The sequence below is a fragment of the Nicotiana sylvestris genome, chromosome 4 (assembly GCF_000393655.2).
Source record: "Nicotiana sylvestris chromosome 4, ASM39365v2, whole genome shotgun sequence".
Taxonomy (NCBI): domain Eukaryota; kingdom Viridiplantae; phylum Streptophyta; class Magnoliopsida; order Solanales; family Solanaceae; genus Nicotiana; species Nicotiana sylvestris.
This window is the reverse complement of record NC_091060.1, coordinates 169,316,665-169,339,912: the sequence shown is the minus strand read 5'-3', so window position 1 is coordinate 169,339,912 and position 23,248 is coordinate 169,316,665. Positions and strand designations below refer to the sequence as shown.

Below are 23,248 nucleotides of genomic sequence, written 5' to 3'. Positions count from 1 at the left end.
TCGAGGCAGTTGAAGGTTCATGAGAAGAACTATCCAGTGCATGATTTGGAGTTGGCAGCCATTGTTCACGCATTAAAGATTTGGAGACACTATCTGTATGGTGTGGTGTGTGAGGTGTTCACGGATCATAAGAGTCTTCAGTATTTGTTCAAGCAAAAGGAGTTGAATTTGAGGCAGAAGAGGTGGTTGGAATTGTTGAAAGATTATGACATCACTATCTTATATCACCCGGGAAAGGCCAATGTGGTGGTCGATGCCTTGAGTAGGAAGTCAGCCAGTATGGGCAGTCTTGCTTATATTCCGGTCGGTGAGAGACCGCTTGCTTTGGATGTGCAGGCTTTGACCAATCAGTTTGTGAGGTTGGACATTTCTGAGCCTAGTCGAGTATTAGCTTGCATGGTCGCTCGTTCTTTGTTATTGGAGCATATCCGTGATCGGCAGTTCGATGATCCCCATTTGTGTGTCTTGAGGGAGACGGTGCAGCGTGGAGGTGCCAAGAAAGTGATCTTAGATGATGATGGTGTATTGAGATTGCAGGGGCGAGTTTGTGTGCCCAATGTTGATGGATTCGAGAGTTGATCTTAGTAGAGGCCCACAGTTCTCGGTATTATATTCACCCGGGCACCGCGAAGATGTATCAGAATTTGAGGCAGCACTATTTGTGGCGTAGAATGAAGAAAGACATTGTTGCATATGTGGATCGTTGTTTGAACTGTAAGTACGAGCATCAGAGGCCCAGTGGTTTATTTCAGAGGATTGAGCTTCCCAAGTGGAAGTGGGAGATGATTACTATGGATTTTGTTACTGGACTTCCGATGACTCGGAAGAAGTTTGATGCGGTTTGGGTTATTGTTGATAGGCTAACCAAGTCAGCGCATTTTGTTCCTGTTGCAGCCACCTATTCGTCTGAAAGGTTAACCGAGATTTATATCAGGGAGATTGTTCACCTTCATGGGGTGCCGCTATCTATCATTTCGGATCGGGGTACGCAGTTTACCTCGCATTTCTAGAGAGAGGTTCAGCGAGAGTTGGGCACCCAGGTTGAGTTGAGTACAACATTTCATCCCCAGACGGACGGTCAGTCCGAGATGACTATTCAGATCCTTGAGGACATGCTCCGAGCCTGTGTCATTGATTTTGGAGGCTCGTGGGACCAGTTTTTGCCTTTAGCAGAGTTCTCCTACAACAACAGCTACTAGTCCAGCATTTAGATGGCTCTCTATGAGGCGTTGTATGGTAGGCGATGTCGGTCTCCAGTTGGATGGTTTGAGCCGGGAGAGGCTCGATTATTGGGTACGGATCTGGTTCAGGAGGCCTTGGACAAGGTCAGGATTATTCAGGATAGACTTCGTACAGCTCAGTCCAGACAAAAGAGTTATGCAGACCGCAAGGTCAGAGATGTTGCTTTCATGGTTGGGGAGCAGGTATTGCTCCGTGTATCGCATATGAAGGGCGCGATGAGATTTGGGAAGAAGGGCAAGCTCAGCCCTAGGTTCATCGGTCCATTTGAGATTCTTGATCTTGTGGGAGAAGTGGCTTATAGACTTGCCTTGCCACCTAGCTTGTCAGTTGTACATCCCGTGTTTCATGTATCTTTGCTCTGGAAGTATCGCGAAGATCCATCGCACGTGTTAAATTTCAGCACTGTCCAATTGGACAAAGATCTGTCATATGAAGAGGAGCCGGTGGCTATTCTAGACCGGCAGGTTCGACAGTTGAGGTCGAAGAGTTTTCCTTCGGTGCGTGTTCAGTGGAGAGGTCAGCCTCCTGAGGTATCAACCTGGGAGTCCGAGTCAAATATGCGGAGCCGTTATCCTCATTTATTTTTCGACTCAGGTACTTCTTTCTTTTGTCCGTTCAAGGACGAACAGTTGTTTTAGAGGTGGAGAATGTGACGGCCCAAATGGTCATCACCGTAGTTCTTCCTTGTTCCGTGCTTCTAAGGCCTTGAAAACCTCGCTTTTAGTTGCCTCGTTTTGCGTGCGCAATTCGGACGCGTAGTCGGATAGTTTTTATGTTACAATATGTGAATTATGTGAAAAATTTGATGGATTTTGATATTAATATGCATAATATTGACTTCGGTCAATATGTTGGGTAAACGGACACGGACTTGTGATTCGACGGTCCCGGAGGGTCCATAGGAAAATATGGGATTTGGGCGTGTGCCCGGAATTAAATTCCGAGGTCCCAAGCCTGAGAAATGAATTTTTGTGTGAAATTGTTTTCTGAAATTTATTAAGGAAAATGAAGAAGAAAATTGATCGGAAAACTATGGTATCGGGCTCATATTTTGGTTCCGACGCCCGGTACGAGTCTTAAATATGTTTTAAGCACTATCTGTAAAGTTTGGCTAAAAATGGACGTCATATGACGTGTTTCGGAATTAAAATGGGAATTTGAGTTTTATGAAAGTTGAGAGAAAATTATGTGTTTTGAGGCTTGATTCTATGTATATAATGTTATCTTGGCGATTTGATCGCACGAGAAAGTTCGTAAGATGTTTTAAGGTTGTGTGCATGTTTGGGTTGGAGTCCCGAGGGCTCGGGTGAGTTTCGAGTGGGGCCCGCATGGTGGGATTCAGAGGGGGTAGCCAGGTCGACCAGCGCGGCCGCGCGCCAAATCAGTGCAGTCCGCGCTGGGTGGGTTCTGAGAGAGCCCACTTCTTCCCTCCCTCGGCGCGGTCGCGGTACATTATCTTGTTATTGTTTTCTTGCACTCGTTATATATATTTGTACAAGTTAATTGTGGTAGGTCCTGTCTAGCCTCGTCACTACTTCGCCGGGGTTAGGCCAGGCACTTACCAACACATGGGGTCGGTTGTGCTGATGCTACACTCTGTGCATTTTTCTGTGCACAGATCAGGGAGAAGCTTTCGGACCGCAGCAGTAGGACTTTTAGGAGCTATCTTCAGCCCGGGGACTCTCGAGGTAGCCTAGCTGGCGTTCGTAGGCCGAAGTCCCTTTCCATGTTTTTCGTTTGTTTATCTTGTATCAGACAAACATGATGTATTTTCCTTTCAGACATTGTTTGTAGCATTCTGTAGTAGTCCCTGAGCTAGTGACACCAAACTCTGAGTAGCATTTTGGTTCAAACTTCCGCATTTTTGGTTTGCAGTTATTTTAAATTTAAAGTCTTCCGCTTAGATTTTGTCTCGCTTATTATATTGTTCAAAAAAAAGTAGGAAAGGTGTTTTAAAAAGTAGGAAAAAAATCTTGATTAAAGAATAAGATTACTGACTATTGATGTCTTTGAGAATTTGCTCCTCTGGAATATAGATTTTCTCCAGAGTTTTACCAATCATTTTCTCCCACATAGCCACTAACTCATTGAACGATAGTGTGTTTTTGGGAGGCTTAATATAGAGGGTTTTGTTCAACGTTCTCGGGTCATCAACAGCTTTAATAGTGTAGGTGCCAATGTCATGTTCCTCATTGAACACAGCTGCAAAGAAAGAAAAAAAAGGAAAAGTATGCAAAAATGAGACATTTTGCCATGAACTTGTTTTCTTTCAAATCAATAGAGTCGCCACCTAATAGTAGTGGGCACGAATAAGTTATGTTACTCGAACTCTCTAAAAATATTAGTCAGTACGTGACCACGGGCGGATGTACAATCGCAGGCAATGGCGAAGCCAGAATTTTTACAAAGGATGTTCAAAGTTTAATATATATATATATCTATGAAAAGTAATTTTTGACCTTTATACATAGTATAATTTTTTATATACTTGGTGTAATTTTCCGATGAAGGAAGTTGAACACCCTTCACTCTATATTGCTACGCCACTGATTGCAGGTACGGGTTCAACTGAACCCATAACTTTCAGTGCAGATCATAAGTTTATGTGTAAAACCTTACTGAAATTATAATAAATAGTAGACATGAACCCATAACTTAAAAATATAACAGGTTTAATGCTAAAAATCTTAAAAGTTAAACCCATAAAGTTTAAATCCTGGATCCGGTTCTGCGCGTGAGGGATCCTTCAAAATTAATGTATTTTTGAAGGATCTGACACGAGTACGACGGTATTTAAAGAGTCCGCAAAACATAGTGGATAAGGAATTTTTTTCCACATACCCTTAACGTTTCCATCTCCAGGAATGATGATTTTGTCTCTAGGGGGAGCAGTGGCTTCTGGTTGGACCAAATTTGCTAAGAAAAAACCATCTAAACAGTCGCTGGAGACATAAGTATAAGGAATTCCTTCAGCCTCGGTAGCTCTACGAATTTGGGCTTTTGCATCAACTAAAGACTTTACTGGTTCCACTGTATTGGCCTTATCAACATCCATACCAAACTCTGAAGGGAAAGATCTCTGAAAATTTTAAATAAGATTATTTAGCCCCATGAACATTATGTAATTAAATATAAATGTAAAGAACTACTAAACTTTCAACAAGTATTAAATTCTGAACCCATAAATCCAAAAATTAGTGAATTCAAGGGGCTCGGGGTGATTCTGAATGGCTAACGGGGAGTTTGGAACTTGGAAATACAGCTGATCAACTGCTGTTTCTGGTGTCGTCCGCACCTGCGAAGTAGGAGACACAGGTGCAAGACCACATGAGCGACATAGGAGTTGCAGATACGGCCATATGGGACTTTAGCTGGAACCGCAGGTGCGAGAAGGCGGGCGCATCTGCGAGACCTGGGGCGCAGATGCGAAAGTAAGGAAGTTGGTTGGTTCCCCAGAAGCGGACAAAGATGCGCAGGTGCGCAATCGCAAGTGCGAGATTTTGCCGCGGATGCGGAGTCTGGATTTTTAAGTGACTTTCGCACCCGTGATGGGAATTCTGGAGGTGCGGCGTCGCAGAAGCAGGGATCTGGACGCAGGTGCGAGTTCACTGGGTAGAAAGTATAAAAAGGAGGCCTCGCGAATTGTTGCTCATTTCCACCATTTTCAAGTTAGATCTTGGAGCTTTTGGGGTGATTTTTGAAGGGGATTAAAGAGTTTTCACTGAGGTAAGTTGCTTGAGCTCTATTATCATTAGCTACGGTATTTTTCCATTGATTTCCCACTTAATTAGTAGGATTTTTGAAGTGAAATAAGGGGTTAAGACTTGGGATTTTGGAGAGAGTAATTTGGAGAATTGAGGGACCAAATAATGTCGGATTTTGATGAAATTGGTATGGGTAGACTCGTGAGTGAATGAGCTTTCTATTTTGTAATTTTTGTCGGATTTTGAGACGTGGGTCCGGATGCCAGGTTTGAATCGATTTCGGGATTTGTGTCTAATTAAGTAATTTTTCTTGTGAAATTGGTTCCTTGGCGTATATTAATTGTATTGTATTACTTTTTGGCTAGATTCGGGACGTTTGGAGGCTGATTCGAGAGGCAAAGACATTGCGGAATAGGAGTTTGCTCAAATTGAGGTAAGTAATAGTTGTAAATCTGATCTTGAGGGTATGAAACCCCGAACATTGTGTGACTATTTTTGGAGGTGACACACATTCTAGGTGACGGGCGTGTGGGCGTGCACCGAAGGGATTGTCACTTGGTACGTCCCGTAGAAACTGTAAAGTTGAACAACATGCTGTTAGCTCTATGCTGCCTATGTGTTATGAAAGATTGACTGTAAATCATGTTAAAAACTATGTTTAGGCTATATGTTGGCAATGTTGGGTCCCGTAGGGGTCACGTTACATGTTGAATTGTCTATTAAATGTTATTTGTACTCAATCATAGTTTTTACTCGTATATCATTTCTCAGTCTCTATATTCTACCTGATACTTCATGTTATTGTTGTTTGGGCTGATTTTTCTGATTTCTGAGAGCCCGAGCGGCTGGAGAGATTAATAACTGAGTGAGGCCGAGGGCCTGATTGTGAGGATATTTATGGGATCAGTCTGAACACCGCAACATGTTTTATTGATTTATGACTGAGTGAGGCTGTGTGCCTGATTGATTTATACCATGATTGGTTTGTTATAGCGCTTGGGCTGAAGGAGTCCCTTCGGAGTCTGCACACCCCCAGTGAGCGCAGGTACCTACTAAGTGCAAGTGTCGAATGATTGTGAGGAATGAGTGATTGTGAGGTTGGAGTGATTGGGAGGACTGAGAGATACTTATATTATTGATGTACACAATTGCCTTATATCCATATTTTGAAGACTATTGAAAGATATTTTTATCTGATTTTACTTGAACTTGCCTGAAATAAACTGATTTGATTTAATTTATCGGAACTTGGGAAGCATGACTATTTTCCTTTCTAAAATTATTGAAATGAACTAAAACTGTGTAACTCGTCACTATCTTCAGTTCCTTATTTATTATTGTTACTTACTGAGTTGGCGTACTGACGTTACTCCACGCACCTCGTGTGCAAATCTAGGATTTGTTGGACACGGTGATTGTTGATAGTACCCGTAGCTGGTCATTGGAGATTGCGGCATAGCTGCCGGCGTTCGCAACCCTGCTTTCTTCTTCCCTATCTTTCCTTATTTACTGTATTTGGATTCTAGACTATGTTAGTCTTGTTACTTTTGAATCGGTTATGTTAGATATTCATGACTAGTGATACCCCAATGTCGGGCTTTATTTCTGCGCTTATGTTTTGGGGTTCACCCCGTTTTATGTCAAAGATTTCATTTATTTTGAAAGTCTTATTTTATTTCTGGTCATTGTTGAAAGCGTTTTGGTAATGTCGGCTGACCTAGTATCATCGATAGGCGCCATCATGACGGGTCGTATTTTGGGTCGTGACACAGCATTACATTGCTAACAATAATTAACTAATAATAACAATAACAATTAACTAACAACAACAACAATTAACTAACACCAATAACAACAATTAACTAACAACAACAATTAACTAACACCAATAACAACAATTAACTAACAACAACAACAACAATTAACTAACTAACAACAACAACAATTAACCAACAATGCTAATAACAACCACAACAATAACACTAATAACAACAACAACAACAACAACAACACTAACCACAACAACAACTATACAAATGTTCAATAACAAAATAATATCAACAATACAATCATCATTCAAAACTAGTCCCAACTAAATATTGACAAGTTCAATATTATGTTTAGCAATACACACCATTTAATGAGTGGTTTTTATTGCATTATCTCCATCTTCACTACTAGAGCTTTCATCGTCGGCATGGTTCGAAGGATCACGACGAGAAGGATTAGCACATGGGGAAGGCTTACGAGACCGGAGAATGGGGAAAGCTCCACTAGCAAGAAGATTGACCAGCTGACCTTGAAGGAGATTAAATTGTTCGTCCCCCTTTTCTAGCTGAAATTGAAGAGTACCAAATTGTTCATCTATCTTTAAATTCCTAATAAATTTCTTAACCCCTTCTATAAATTCCTCCGTAAAAAACAGACGATTAGGATAATTCCTATTATACATCCAACTACGATATTCCATCTACATAAAGAACAAATAAATTACATGTCATATTAATCATAATTCAAATTAATTTATAGAATTAAGTTACATAATAAATTATAATTTATTATCACACTCAATTAGTCTAGCATAATTAGTTAAGCCAAATTTTCTAAAGCAATAAACACTAATATAATAATAAATTAAAATCTAAAATAATAAATTTGACAAAAACCCTATTATACATCCAACTACGATATACACACTAATAAAAAATATTACTTAACATTAGCAACTTCACTGATTATGTGAAGTTACCTTTTGGAATTACATTTAAAGTGACATTGAATTGTAATTTTTTTCACATTGTTAGAATATAATAATTAAACTCATTTGAAAATATGTAAGAAAGAATCTGATAAATTTTTGGAGTTTCATATAGTACTACTCCAAAAATCATGACCATGTAATCATACTATTGAAATAATCCCAAAATCCAAAATAGTAAATCCTAATTTATACAATTGAAAGAACTTAAATAATTAAAATTAACAAATATAGATAACTAACCTTGAAAGAGAAGAGAGGAGTATGATTTTGGAGCAGTTGTGGGGCGGCCTTCTATGGCAGCGGAAAAATAGTGGTGGCGCAGGAAAGACGAAGTGGGGGATTTGATTTTGGGTGAGAAGAGAGTGGTGAAGTGATTTAGGGGAGGATTTTCAGATGTGGAAGAAGGAAGAGAGAAAGAGTAAAGAGAAAAATGGTGAAAACCCGACTGCGGCTGTTCTTAATTAGAAATTTCCGATCGAAGTCGGTCAAAATTTTTTGGTCGGTACTATTAATTATAATTTGACCGTTTGACTAGACATCACCGACCGAAATCAGTATAAATTATTACATATTACACTATATATAGTATAGTATAGTATAGTATATATAAGCTACATTCGATATAAAATATATGTGTGTGTGTCTATATATATATATATATATAAGCAATCTATATTCGATATTAAATATTGAATATTAAAATTTTGAATGTTAAATAAATTAAATATTATATATACATACATAGATAGGATATATGTCCATATAAAAATAATTTAAAAACACACACACACACACACTCACACACGCATACACACATATGTGTGTGTGCGTGTATGTATATATATCAATTAAGTATTAAATATTATTTATTTAAAAACTATTTATATAAAGGTTTACAAAAATTGATCGACTTCGGTGGGTATTGTTTGGAAGAATTTTGCCAGTTTTCAAGTAGTGACATGACAAACTAAAGTCTACTAATTAAGAATCTTATTTTTAATAAATAAAAAATATATAAAGATATTATAGTTATAATAACTAACATTATAAAGTTTTAAGGTTGCCATCCGCTTTCACCTAATGCTTCGTAAAGCTTTAGTAGAAAACCCTCTTTTTACTCCAATATGGGTAAATTTTTACCGTTAGCAATTTATTAACTTCTAGATTCCCGTGAGGTCATAGAATTAGTGTGAAAATAACTACGATAATCCTCATGTGCTATTTGATGACATTGTGCTTTAATAACATGCTTTTTAATCGGAATTTTGTGTTACTCACATATAATCTATATTTGTAATACATGGCAAAATGCTGTGGCTATTAGGCAAACTTCCAAAATCGAGGTCGTCATGCTAGTATCATTAAGTTGAAGGGGCAGTGTGAAAAAATCTAAAGAATGGGATTAGTGGGATTGAAGTCTAAAATGGAAACATTTTGTTAAAGACAATGCTAGTTCATTTCTATCTAATTAATTAGAGCTGTCAATATGGGCTAGCCCAGCCCAGCCTAGCCCAACCCATGCGGGCTTTGACGTTGGACGGGTTGGCCTGGCCCACTATTTTGATGGGCTTTAAAATGGTCAGTCCAACCCAGCGGGCTACGGGCCTCCTCGGCCAGCCCACCATTTTTAAATTTATTTTCTATTTTTTTAATTCAAGTTTTAACTTTATTTTGAAAACTATTGAAAGATATTTTTATCTGATTTTACTTGAACTTGCCTGAAATAAACTGATTTGATTTAATTTATCGGAACTTGGGAAGCATGACTATTTTCCTTTCTAAAATTATTGAAATGAACTAAAACTGTGTAACTCGTCACTATCTTCAGTTCCTTATTTATTATTGTTACTTACTGAGTTGGCGTACTCACGTTACTCCATGCACCTCGTGAGCAAATCTAGGAGTTGTTGGATGCGGTGATTGTTGATAGTACCCATAGCTGGTCATTGGAGATTGCGACGTAGTTGTCGGCGTCCGAAGCCCTGCTTTCTTCTTCCCTATCTTTCCTTATTTACTGTATTTGGATTATAGACTATGTTAGTCTTGTTACTTTTGAATCGGTTATGTTAGATACTCATGACTAGTGATACCCCAATGTCGGGCTTTATTTCCGCGCTTATGTTTTGCGGTTCACCCCGTTTTATGTCAAAGATTTCATTTATTTTGAAAGTCTTGTTTTATTTCTGGTCATTGTTGAAAGCATTTTGATAATGTCGGCTGGCCTAGTATCATCGATAGGCGCCATCACGACGGGTCGTATTTTGGGTCGTGACACAGCATTACATTGCTAACAATAATTAACTAATAATAACAATAACAATTAACTAACAACAAGAACAATTAACTAACACCAATAACAACAATTAACTAACAACAACAATTAACTAACACCAATAACAACAATTAACTAACAACAACAACAACAATTAACTAACTAACAACAACAACAATTAACCAACAACGCTAATAACAACCACAACAATAACACTAATAACAACAACAACAACGCCAACCACAACAACAACTATACAAATGTTCAATAACAAAATAATGTCAATAATACAATCATCATTCAAAACTAGTCCCAACTAAATATTGACAAGTTCAATATTATGTTTAGCAATACACACCATTCAATGAGTGTTTTTTATTGCATCATCTCCATCTTCACTACTAGAACTTTCATCGTCGGCATGGTTCGAAGGATCACGACGAGAAGGATTAGCACTTGGGAAGGCTTACGAGACCGGAGAATGGGGAAAGCACCACTAGCAAGAAGATTGACCAGCTGACCTTGAAGGAGATTAAATTGTTCGTCCCTCTTTTCTAGCTGAACTTGAAGAGTACCAAATTGTTCATCTCTCTTTATATTCCTAATAAATTTCTTAACCCCTTCTATAAATTCCTCCCTAAAAAAATGACGATTAGGATATTTCCATTATACATCCAACTACGATATTCCATCTACATAAAGAACAAATAAATTACATGTCTTATTAATCATAATTCAAATTAATTTATAGAATTAAGTTACATAATAAATTATAATTTATTAGCACACTCAATTAATCTAGCATAATTAGTTAAGCCTAATTTTCTAAAGCAATAAACACTAATATAATAATAAATTAAAATCTAAAATAATAAATTAGACAAAAACCCTATTATACATCCAACTACAATATTGTGACGACCCAAAGGGTCATCACCGTAGTTCTTCCTTGTTCCGCGCTTTCGAGGCCTTGAAAACCTCGCTTTTAATTGTATTATTTTGCGTGCACAGTTCGGGGGCGTAGTCGAAAAGTTTTTATGTTAGAATATGTGAATTATGTGAAAATTTTAATGGATTTTGATATTAATATGCATAATATTGACTTCGGTCAATATGTTGGGTAAACAGACACGGACCTGTGATTCGATGATCCCGGAGGGTCCGTAGGAAAATATGGGACTTGGGCGTGTGCCCGGAATTAAATTCCGAGGTCCCAAGCCTGAGAAATGAATTTTTGTGTGAAATTGTTTTCTGAAATATATTAAGGAAAATGAAGAAGAAAATTGATCGGAAAGCTGTGGTATCGGGCTCGTATTTTGGTTCCGACGCTCGGTACGAGTCTTCAATATGTTTTAAGCACTATCTATAAAGTTTGGCTAAAAACGGACATCATATGACGTGTTTCGGACTTAAAATGGGGAATTTGAGTTTTATGAAAGTTGAGAGAAAATCATGTGTTTTGAGGTTTGATTCTATGTATATGATGTTATCTTGGCGATTTGATCGCACGAGTAAGTCCGTAAGATGTTTTAAGGTTGTGTGCATGTTTGGTTTGGAGCCCCGAGGGCTCGGGTGAGTTTCGAGTGTGGCCCGGGGGGGTCTTAAACTTAAAAAAATGCAGGTTCCGGTGTTGCAGGTTCGGCGCGGCCGCGGCCATTTCCGCGCGGTCCGCACTGGCAGCCACACGGCCGCGGCACTTCTCTGTGCGGTCCGCGTGGTGGGTTCAGAGGGGGTAGCCAGGTCGACCAGCACGACCGCGCACCAAATCAGTGCGATCCGTGCTGCGTGGTTTCAGAGAGAGCCCACTTCTTCCCTCCCTCGGCGCGGCCGCGGTACATTTCCGCGCGGTTCGCGCTGGCAGTCACGCGGCCGCGGTGCATTTCTACGCGGTCCGCGCCAGCCCCCAGCAAAAATATATATATATGGGATTTTCAGTCATTTTTCCACTTTTCAAAAACCCAAAACCTAAGAGGCGATTTTCCAAACAACTTTTCTTCTTTAAAACGATTGGTAAGTGATTTCTAAGTCATTTTCTTCACTTCTTAACATCTTTTAACATGATTTCAACTTCAAAACAAAGATTTTCATGGGGGAAATTGGGTGTTTTGGGTAGAACCTAGATTTTCTACAAATTGAGGAGTTGGACCTCAATTTGGGGTCCGAATCAAAACAAAGCATATATTTGGATTCGTGGGAGAATGGATAACCAGGTTTTGGTCCGATCCTCGAGTTTCGACCACGTGGGTCCGGGGGTATTTTTGACCTTTTTGAAAAAAACCTTGTAAAAATTATTTTCATGCATTGGGATTGATCCATTTAGTAATTATTAATGTGATTAAGTAACTTATGACTAGATTCGAGCGGATTGGTGGTGGAATCAAGATGTAAAGCTATAATTGAGACAACATTTCGCACTCGGTATGGGCACTATGAGTTTTTGGTCATGTCATTTGGATTGATTAATGCCCCAGCAGCGTTCATGGAGTTGATGAACCGAGTGTTTAGATCTTATTTGGACTTGTTCGTGATAGTCTTCATTGACGATATTCTTATATACTCCCGCAGTCAGGAGGAGGATGAGCAGCACCTCAGAGTGGTCCTTTAGACCGTAAAGGATAGTCAGTTGTATGCTAAGTTCTCAAAGTGCGAGTTTTGATTGAGTTCGATCGCATTCTTGGGTCATGTCGTATCAGCAGCAGGTATTCAGGTAGACCCGAAGAAGATAGAGGCAGTCAAGAACTGGCCTCGACCAGCTTCAGCTATGGATATTCGGAGTTTCCTGGGTTAGCAGGTTACTACCGTCGGTTCGTGGAGGGGTTTTCATCCATTGCAGTCCCTATGACCAGATTGACCAAGAAGGGTGTCCAGTTCAGGTGGTCGGACGAGTGTGAGGCGAGCTTCCAGAAGCTCAAGACGGCTCTGACTACAGCACCGGTATTGGTTCTGCCCACTAGTTCAGGGCCATATACGGTCTATTGTGATGCGTCTCGTATTGGGCTTGGTGCAGTGTTGATGCAGGAAGGCAAGGTCATTGCTTATGCTTCGAGGCAGTTGAAGATCCACGAGAAGAATTATCTGGTTCATGATCTCGAGTTGGCAGCCATTGTTCATGCCCTGAAGATATGGAGGCATTACTTATATGGCGTGACGTGTGAGGTTTACACTAATCACAAGAGTCTTCAGTATCTGTTCAAGCAGAAAGAGTTGAATTTGAGGCAGAGGAGGTGGTTAGAGTTGCTAAAGGATTATGATGTTACTATCTTATACCACCCGGGGAAGGCCAATGTGGTGGCCGATGCATTGAGCAGGAAGTCCGCCAGCATGGGTAGTCTTGCTTATATTCCAGTCAGCCAGAGATCGCTTGCTTTGGATGTTCAGGCCTTGGCCAATCGTCTTGTGAGGTTGGATATTTCTGATCCTAGCAGAGTGTTAGCTTGCACGGTTGCTCGTTCCTCACTATTAGAGCGTATCCGCAAGCGGCAGTTTGAGGATCCCCATTTGTGTGTCTTGAGAGACACGATGCAGCGTGGAGGTGCCAAAAAAGTAACCTTAGATGATGATGGTGTATTGAGATTGCAGGGGCGAGTTTGTGTGCCCAATGTTGATGTGATTCGAGAGTTGATCTTAGCGGAGGAACAAAGTTCTCGGTATTCTATTCACCCGGGCACCGCGAAGATATATCAGGATCTGAGGCAACACTACTGGTGGTGTAAGATAAAGAAAGACATCGTTGCGTATGTGGCTCGGTGTTTGAATTGTCAGCAGGTTAAGTACGAGCATCAAAGACCCGGTGGTCTATTTCAGAGGATTGCGCTTCCCGAGTGGAAGTGGGAGAGGATTACAATGGATTTCGTTACTGGACTTCCGATGACTCGGAAAAAGTTTGATGCAATATGGGTCATTGTTGATAGGCTGACCAAGTCAGCGCATTTTGTTCCTGTTGCAGCCACCTATTCGTCCGAAAGGTTAGCCGAGATCTATATCAGGGAGATTGTTCGCCTTCATGGGGTGCCGCTATCTATCATTTCGGATCGGGTGTACGCAGTTTACCTCGCATTTCTGAAGAGCCGTTTAGTGAGAGTTGGGCACCCAGGTTGAGTTGAGTACAACATTTCATCCCTAGACGGACGGTCAGTCCGAGAGGACTATTCAGATTCTTGAGGACATGCTCCGAGCCTGTGTCATTGATTTTGGAGGCTCGTGGGACCAGTTTTTGCCTTTAGCAGAGTTCGCCTACAACAACAGCTACCAGTACAGCATTCAGATGGCTCCGTATGAGGCATTGTCTGGTAGGCGAGATCGGTCTCCAATTGGATGGTTTGAGCCGGGAGAGGCTCGATTATTGGGTAAGGATCTGGTTCAGGAGGCCTTGGACAAGGTCAGGATTATTCAGGATAGACTTCGTACAGCTCAGTCCAGACAGAAGAGTTATGCAGACCGCAAGGTCAGAGATGTTGCCTTCATGGTTGGTGAGCGGGTATTGCTCCGTGTATCGCCTATGAAGGGCGTGATGAGATTTGGGAAGAAGGGCAAGCTCAGCCCTAGGTTCATCGGTCCATTTGAGATTCTTGATCGTGTGGGAGAGGTAGCTTATAGACTGGCCTTGCCACCTAGCTTGTCAGCTGTGCATCCCGTGTTTCATATATCTATGCTCCGAAAGTATCGCGGAGATCCATCGCACGTGTTAGATTTCAGCACTGTCCAATTGGACAAGGATCTGTCATATGAGGAGGAGCCGATGGTTATTATAGACCGGCAGGTTCGACAGTTGAGGTCGAAGAGTTTTCCTTCGGTGCGTGTTCAGTGGAGAGGTCAGCCTCCTGAGGCATCGACCTGGGAGTCCGAGTCCGATATGCGGAGTCGTTATCCTCATTTATTTCCCGACTTAGGTACTTCTTTCTTTTGTCCGTTCGAGGATGAACGGTTGTTTTAGAGGTGGAGAATGTGACGACCCAAGGGGTCATTACCGTAATTCTTCCTTGTTCCGTGCTCCCGAGGCCTTGAAAACCTCGCTTTTAGTCGCCTCGATTTGCATGCGCAGTTCGGGCGCGTACCCGGAAAGTTTTTATGTTAGAATATGTGGATTTTGTGAAAATTTTGAAGAATTTTGGTATTAATATGCATAATGTTGACTTCGGTCAAAATTTTGGGTAAACGGACCCGGAACTGTGATTCGACGGTCCCTGAGGGTCCGTAGGAAAAATATGGGACTTGGGCGTGTGCCCGGAATCAAATTCTGAGGTCCCAAGCCCGAGAAATGAATTTTTGAAAGAAATTGTTTTTCTGAAATTTGATATGAAAATTTGAAATGAAAAGGAGTTAGAAAATATAGGTATCGGGCTCGTATTTTGGTTCTGACGCCCGGTACAAGTCTTAAATATGTGTTAAGCACTATCTGTAAAGTTTGGCTAAAAACGGACGTCATATGACGTGTTTCAGACTAAAAATGAAGAATTTGAGTTATGAAAGTTGAAGAAAGAAAATCATGTGTTTGAAGCTTGATCCTATGTATATGATGTTATTTTGGCGATTTGATCGCACGAGTAAGTCCGTAAGATGTTTTTAAGGTTGTGTGCAAGTTTGGTTTGGAGCCCCGAAGGCTCGGGTGAGTTTTGAATGGGTCCCGGAAGGTCTTGGACTTAAGAAAATGCAGGTTCAGGTGTTGCAGACACCAGCACGGCCGCGGTCATTTCCGCGCGGTCCGCGCTGGAGCCGCGCGGCCGCGATGCCTTTCTGTGCGGTCCGCGTGGCTGAGTCTGAGGGCTAGGGTTTCAGGTTAACCAGCGCGGCCGCGCACCAAAACAGTGCGGTCCGCGCTGGAAGGGTTCAGAGAAGCCCCAATTTTTCTCCCACTCGGCGCGACCGCAACACATTTTTGTGCGGTCCGTGCCAGGTCCTCAGAAAGGTATACAAGTTCGGAAAATCTTAGTCATTTTTCACTTTTCAAAAACCCAAAACCTAAGAGGCGATTTTCCAAACAACTTTTCTTATCCAAAACGATTGGTAAGTGATTTCTAACTTAATTTCTTTATTCCTTAACATCTTTTAACATAATTTCAACTTCAAATCAAAGATTTTCATGGGGAAAATTAGGTGTTTTGGGTAGAACCTAGGTTTTCTACAAATTGAGAAGTTGGACCTCAATTTGGGGTCCGATTTAAAAATAAATCATATATTTGGATTCATGGGAGAATGGGTAACTGGGTTTTGGTCCGAACCTCGAGTTTCGACCACGTGGGTCCCGAGGTATTTTTGACCTTTTTGGAAAAAACCTTGAAAAATCTATTTTCATGCATTAGGGATGATTCATTTAGTAATTATTAATGTGATTAAGTAACTTATGACTAGATTCGAGCGGATTGGTGGTGGAATCAAGAGGTAAAGCTATACTAGAAGCGTGAGTTGAGTTTGGAGCATTCGAGGTAAGTGTTTGTTCTAACTTTGGCTTGAGGGAATAGGATTAGGATGATATTTGCTACTTGCTAATGTGGAGTACGGTGTATAGGCATGGTGACGGTTATCTATGCACCGGAGTCTAGCATGACCGTGAGTCTTGATTGCTTTTAATTCGAATAATGTGACACAAGCTCCTTGTTTATTTGATAAGTTTCATATAATGTGAACGGTTGAGGAAGAATGATTTAAAAGGAGAATGTGTTGTGAATACTCCCTTGCCGGGATGTGTAGACTGATATATATATTCTCCCTTGTCGGGATATTTTGGGCTGTTAGTTGTACCCTTGCCGGGTTAAAGGTATTGAGTTGTTATTCTCCCCTGAAGGGGTCTACTATATGAAGTCAGATATTATGAACTATATTATGGGATCGTGTGGCACGCCGTCCACTTATATATGATATTATGGGATCGTGTGGCACGCCGTCCACTTATATATGATATTATGGGATCGTGTGGCATGCCGTCCACTTATATATGATATTATGGGATCGTGTGGCACGCCGTCCACTTATATATGATATTATGGGATCGTGTGGCACGCCGTCCACTTATATATGATATTATGGGATCGTGTGGCATGCCGTCCACTTATATATGATATTATGAGATCGTGTGGCATGCCATCCACTTATATATGATATTATGGGATCGTGTGGCACGCCGTCCACTTATATATGATATTATGGGACCGTGTGGCATGCCGTCCACTTATATATGATATTATGGGATCGTGTGGCACGCCGACCACTATATATATATATATCATGGAAATCGGAGTTTCTTCTGTTTATTTCCGATATTTCATTTTTATCTGTTACTCCCCGATAGCGTGTCTCCTCCCAGTTTTTCTTTGTATTATCTTGTTATTGTTTTTCTTGCACTTGTGGTATATATATCTGTACAGGTTAATTGTGGTAGGTACTGTCTAACCTCGTCACTACTTCGCATGGGTTAGGCCAGGCACTTACCAGCACATGGGGTCGGTTGTGCTGATGCTACACTCTGTGCATTTTTGTGCATAGATCAGGGAGCAGCTTACGGACCGCAGCAGTAGGACTTCTGGGAGCTATCTTCAGTCCAGGGACTCTCGAGGTAGCCTAGCTGGCGTTCGAAAGCCGAAGTCCCTTTCCATGTTTTTCGTTTGTTTATCTTGTATTAGACAAACATGATGTATTTTCCTTTCAGACATTGATTATAGTATTCTATAGTAGTCCGTGAGCTAGTGATACCAGACTCTGGGTAGCATTTTGGTTCAAACTTCCGCACTTTTGGTTCTCAGTTTCTTTAGATTTAAAGTCTTCCGCTTAAATTTTGTCTCGTTTATTATATTGTTTGGAAGAAAGCAGGAAAAATATTTTATATATTTGGCTTGCCTAGCTCCGATAGTAGGCGCCATCACGACACCCGATGTTGGGAAATCCGGGTCGTGACATCTTGTATCAGACAAACATGATGTATTTTCCTTTTAGACATTGTTTGTAGCATTTTGTAGTAGTCCGTGAGCTAGTGACACCAAACTCTGGGTAGCATTTTGGTTCAAACTTCCGCACTTTTGGTTTGCAGTTGTTTTAAATTTAAAGTCTTCCGCTAAGATTTTTTCTCGCTTATTATATTGTTGAAAGAAAGAAGGAAAGGTGTTTTAAACATTTGGCTTGCCTAGCTCCGATAGTAGGCGCCATCACGACACCCGATGGTGGGAAATCCGGGTCGTGACAGATATACACACTAATAAAAAAAATTACCTAACATTAGCAACTTCACTGATTATGTGAAGTTACCTTTTTGAATTACATTTAAAGTGACATTGAATTGTAATTTTTTTCACATTGTTAGAATATAAAAATTAAACTCATTTGAAAATATGTAAGAAAGAATCTGATAAAATTTTGGACTTTCATATAGTACTACCCCAAAAATCATGACCATGTAATCATACAATTGAAATAATCCCAAAATCCAAAATTGTAAATCCTAATTTATACAATCGAAAGAACTTAAATAACTAAAATTAACAAATATAGATAACTAACCTTGAAAGAGAGGAGAGGAGTATGATTTTGAAGCAGTGGTGGGGCGGCCTTCTATGGCGGAGGTGCAATGGCAGCGGAAAAATAGTGGTGGCGCGGGAGAGACGAAGTGGGGATTTGATTTTGGGTGAGAAGAGAGTGGTGAGGTGATTTGGGGGAGGATTTTCGGATGTGGAAGAAGGAAGAGAGAAAGAGTAAAGAGAAAAATGGGGAAGAACCACGCTGCGACTGTTCTTAATTAGAAATTTCCGATCAAAGTCGATCGAAATTTTTTGGTCGGTACTATTAATTATAATTTGACCGTTTGACTGGACATCACCGACCAAATTCGGTCGGAACTGATTTCTAAATTATTACATTTACACTATATATAGTATAGTATAGTATAGTATAGTATAGTATAGTATAGTATAGTATAAGCTACATTCGATATAAGATATATGTGTGTGCGTATAGTATCTAAATTATTACATATTACACTAATTTATTAACTTCTAGATTCCTTTGAAGTCATAAAATTAGTGTGAAAATAACTACGGTAATCCTCATGTGCTATTTGATGACATTGTGCTTTAATAACATGCTTTTTAATCGGAATTTTGTGTTACTCACATATAATCTATATTTGTAATAGATGGCAAAATGCTGTGGCTATTAGCCAAACTTCCAAAATCGAGGTCGTCATGCTAGTATCATTAAGTTGAAGGGACAGTGTGAAAAAATCTAAAGAATGGGATTAATGTGATTGAAGTCTAAAATGGAAACATTTTGTTAAAGACAATACTAGTTCATTTCTATCTAATTAATTAGAGCTGTCAATATGGGCTAGCCCAGCCCAGTTCATGCGGGCTTTAACGTTAGACGGGCTGGCCTAGCCCATTATTTTGGCGGGCTTTAAAATGATCAGTCCAACCCAACCCTATATGGGCTACTGACCTCCTCGGCCAGCCCACCATTTTTAAATTTATTTTCTATTTTTTTAATTTAAGTTTTAACTTTATATATATATACACATGCACATATACATACAATTCTATAAACATGCTTGTTGGATAGAAAGCTTTTGCAAAACTTAATCACTTTTGATATTGTTATAATGGATTACTATAAAACACAAAATAAGAGGACAATATTTCATTCATTAAAAGTCAATTCTTAAAACTAACTACTCAAAAATATTTTCAAGGTGCTCATGGCATATCCAACACCAACAAATCATCTTTATCAAGTACATTGGAATCCTCTTCTAAAACAGAGATGTCTTAACATCTTTATTTTCATCTAACTCTACAATTATATGCAAAACTAATTAGTTAAACATTAAGAAATAAATAAAATTTTAAGAACAAAAAATATTTAAATTCACATAAAAGATATTATAAGTTTAAGACTGGACTACTCGTCTTGTTATTTTTAGTTTCCAGTATTTTTATATTTTTAATTAAATATTTTTATTAAGCCACGGGGCACCCCAGCTCAGGCTCGGTCAAGCCTCATGGGCCACAGACATACTTGGGCCGGGCTTAAAAGCCTCATTTTTAAATGGGCTCAAAAATCTTAGTCTAACCCTATTAAATCACGGGCTGGGATGACCCATCAGACCAAGCCCATATTGACGGCTCTATGATTAATATAAGCGGAATACACATCTGAATATTAGAATGTATTAATAAATTAAGGTATTTGAATCCTAATGATTAAAATTCGATTCTAAAAATAAATAAATTTAACGACTAATATATAAATCTTATTTTGTTAACTTTTTTCTAACCATATCATCTTTCACGAGAAAAAAATAAATAAAGTGGAGATTAGGGTCGTCAATGAAGCACAGGAAACACACGTTACTCACATATTTTATCTGATTGCAGGATCTTACAAACTAGTATAGGAATTTGAATAAGCGAGCATCACATAAAAGACAAAAATGTTTTATCATTTTCTGTAGTTTCATTATAGTACTCACAATGGATGATAAAAACCATTCTACATGGCTCAGTTAATACGTCTTTATTAACATAGGTGACAGACACTTATAATTATTGATTTTGAGTGATCGGAGACATCAAACGTGTGAATATTAGACAAATTGAACAAGGTACTCCTCCGCAGTGGTGTACTTGATATCTGGATAAAGTTCCGAAGCCTCAACCCCAAACGCTGGCTCAATCACAAAATTAGTTAGATCACCCTTTACAAATGTTAAGTGGTTAAGCGCCAAAGCGACATTGTTTGGAAAAGGAGATGCTGCAATAGTATACAATATACAACGTCATAATTAATTACCAAATCTTAATTGAGAAAAAAATCTTGATTAAAGAATAAGATTACTGACTATTGATGTCTTTGAGAATTTGCTCCTCTGGAATATAGATTTTCTCCAGAGTTTTACCAATCATTTTCTCCCACATAGCCACTAACTCATTGAACGATAGTGTGTTTTTGGGAGGCTTAATATAGAGGGTTTTGTTCAACGTTCTCGGGTCATCAACAGCTTTAATAGTGTAGGTGCCAATGTCATGTTCCTCATTGAACACAGCTGCAAAGAAAGAAAAAAAAGGAAAAGTATGCAAAAATGAGACATTTTGCCATGAACTTGTTTTCTTTCAAATCAATAGAGTCGCCACCTAATAGTGGTGGGCACGAATAAGCTATGTTACTCGAACTCTCTGAAAATATTAGTCAGTATGTGACCACGGGTGGATGTACAATCGCAGGCAATGGCGAAGCCAGAATTTTTACAAAGGATGTTCAAAGTTTAATATATATATATATCTATGAAAAGTAATTTTTGACCTTTATACATAGTATAATTTTTTATATACTTGGTGTAATTTTCCAATGAAGGAAGTTGAACACCCTTCACTCTATATTGCTACGCCACTGATTGCAGGTACAGGTTCAACTGAACCCATAACTTTCAGTGCAGATCATAAGTTTATGTGTAAAACCTTACTGAAATTATAATAAATAGTAGACATGAACCCATAACTTAAAAATATAACAGGTTTAATGCTAAAAATCTTAAAAGTTAAACCCATAAAGTTTAAATCGTGGATCCGGTTCTGCGCGTGAGGGATCCTTCAAAATTAATGTATTTTTGAAGGATTTGACACGAGTATGACGGTATTTAAAGAGTCCGCAAAACATAGTGGATAAGGAATTTTTTTCCACATACCCTTAACGTTTCCATCTCCAGGAATGATGATTTTGTCTCTAGGGGGAGCAGTGGCTTCTGGTTGGACCAAATTTGCTAAGAAAAAACCATCAAAACAGTCGCTGGAGACATAAGTATAAGGAATTCCTTCAGCCTCGGTAGCTCTACGAATTTGGGCTTTTGCATCAACTAAAGACTTTACTGGTTCCACTGTATTGGCCTTATCAACATCCATACCAAACTCCGAAGGGAAAAATCTCTGAAAATTTTAAATAAGATTATTTAGCCCCATGAACTTTATGTAATTAAATATAAATGTAAAGAACTACTAAACTTTCAACAAATATTAAATTCTAAACCCATAAAATTCAAAAATTAGGAAATTCAATAGTAATAAAAGGCGAAATATATCAAATTTATATTCTGAATCCGCCCAACCTTAATATTGCCAGCTTCTTTGATAGCAGCAATGATCTTGTCTTGATCAGCCAATTGCATATGACCTACTGCTGATATTACCACATCCACTTGCTTTATAGCCTTCACCAAACTCTCATGATCATATAAATCACCCTGTTCAAAACAAGAAATTAAATATACTTACATATAGGATTATCAAATTTGGCTCAAGTACAAATAGTGATCCGCCCAATTTGCTCAAGGTTGGGCTGGTTATTGACCCTTTTATTCATTGAATTCAATCTATCTTGACTCAATCCATCTCAACTTATTTAAAGTTGAGCTGATTTTTAGCCCAAATTAACTATACGTAACTTTGCCAAAATATCTTAGAAATAATTTTTTTGTTTGATGTTATACATGACCATAACAAAGAAAAAAAAGTCATATTTAGTAATTATATAATTCATAAGAAAACAACACATATTAAGTAAAGCTTGATAAGAGTTGAGTGGGTTGGATTATGACCCAAATTTTAACACATTTTGATCTAGCTCATCTTAGATTAACTTTTCGGCACCATTTTGACGCGCCCAAAATCGACCCATACGCCCATTTGACACCCTCTCCTTACATATAAAATTTATTTCAGTCCTTTTCCCTTATTTTGGTTTGCATAATACAAGGAAAGAATTAATGAACCATATAATATATACATACATGAACAATTGTGACACCCAAATTCTTGAAACTCTCAACAAGTTTAGCCTCAACAGGGTCAGAAAGTATTGTGCTCTCTCTAACAAAAGCAAAAGTGGGGTGTCCAGCTTTTGCACTTGCTTCAACTAAATATTTTCCAATATACCCAGTTGCTCCAATGATTAGAATTTTGCTTTTCTCAGCCATTTGATGATCAAAGGTATAAGTTGAAATTAAGAGCCTTCTCAAGAATTTGGTTGTGGCATTAAGCATAGTGAGGCAACATCATTTTATGTACTGAGCTCTAGGGAGTTGTAATCACCAAAATGACCTCCGATTGTTCCAACTAACGGTCTCATAAAATGTATTTTTAAGCAAATAAAATTGAAGGACAAACGTAATGGTTTGATTGGATATGCAAAATCTCCAATATTATTTGGTTATGGTTCTCTCTTTTTAGGGTAAGGGAAAGCTATAGTTGTATGAAAGGAGAGTTGGTAAGGTAAAAGGTCATACATGGAATTGCTAAT

The 23,248-nt window shown here is 39.1% G+C and overlaps 2 protein-coding genes across 2 annotated transcripts; both read right to left on the bottom strand.

The window, feature by feature from the left end:
- Positions 1-3,215: 3,215 nt before the first annotated feature.
- LOC104227109 (phenylcoumaran benzylic ether reductase TP7-like) lies at positions 3,216-5,758 on the bottom strand. Its single transcript, XM_070172350.1, has 3 exons — positions 5,732-5,758; positions 4,084-4,321; positions 3,216-3,444 (listed from the first exon to the last, which is right to left on the bottom strand). The coding sequence occupies exons 1-3, from the start codon at positions 5,741-5,743 to the stop codon at positions 3,233-3,235; spliced, it is 462 nt and encodes a 153-aa protein (XP_070028451.1). The 5' UTR covers positions 5,744-5,758; the 3' UTR covers positions 3,216-3,232.
- Positions 5,759-20,378: 14,620 nt separating this feature from the next.
- LOC104249547 (phenylcoumaran benzylic ether reductase TP7-like) lies at positions 20,379-22,979 on the bottom strand. Its single transcript, XM_070172349.1, has 5 exons — positions 22,740-22,979; positions 22,059-22,193; positions 21,642-21,879; positions 20,799-21,002; positions 20,379-20,710 (listed from the first exon to the last, which is right to left on the bottom strand). The coding sequence occupies exons 1-5, from the start codon at positions 22,923-22,925 to the stop codon at positions 20,544-20,546; spliced, it is 930 nt and encodes a 309-aa protein (XP_070028450.1). The 5' UTR covers positions 22,926-22,979; the 3' UTR covers positions 20,379-20,543.
- Positions 22,980-23,248: the final 269 nt, after the last annotated feature.

Excerpts from the sequence above, each read along its gene's own strand:
- LOC104249547 (XM_070172349.1), bottom strand. The coding sequence starts at position 22,925 with ATGGCTGAGAAAAGCAAAATTCTAATCATTGGAGCAACTGGGTATATT. Across the intron at positions 22,194-22,739 it reads TGGGTGTCACAATTGTTCAT|GGTGATTTATATGATCATGA; the intron begins GTATGTATATAT and ends TGTTTTGAACAG. Across the intron at positions 21,003-21,641 it reads TGGAGATGGAAACGTTAAGG|CTGTGTTCAATGAGGAACAT; the intron begins GTATGTGGAAAA and ends CTTTCTTTGCAG.
- LOC104227109 (XM_070172350.1), bottom strand. Across the intron at positions 3,445-4,083 it reads TGGAGATGGAAACGTTAAGG|CTGTGTTCAATGAGGAACAT; the intron begins GTATGTGGAAAA and ends CTTTCTTTGCAG.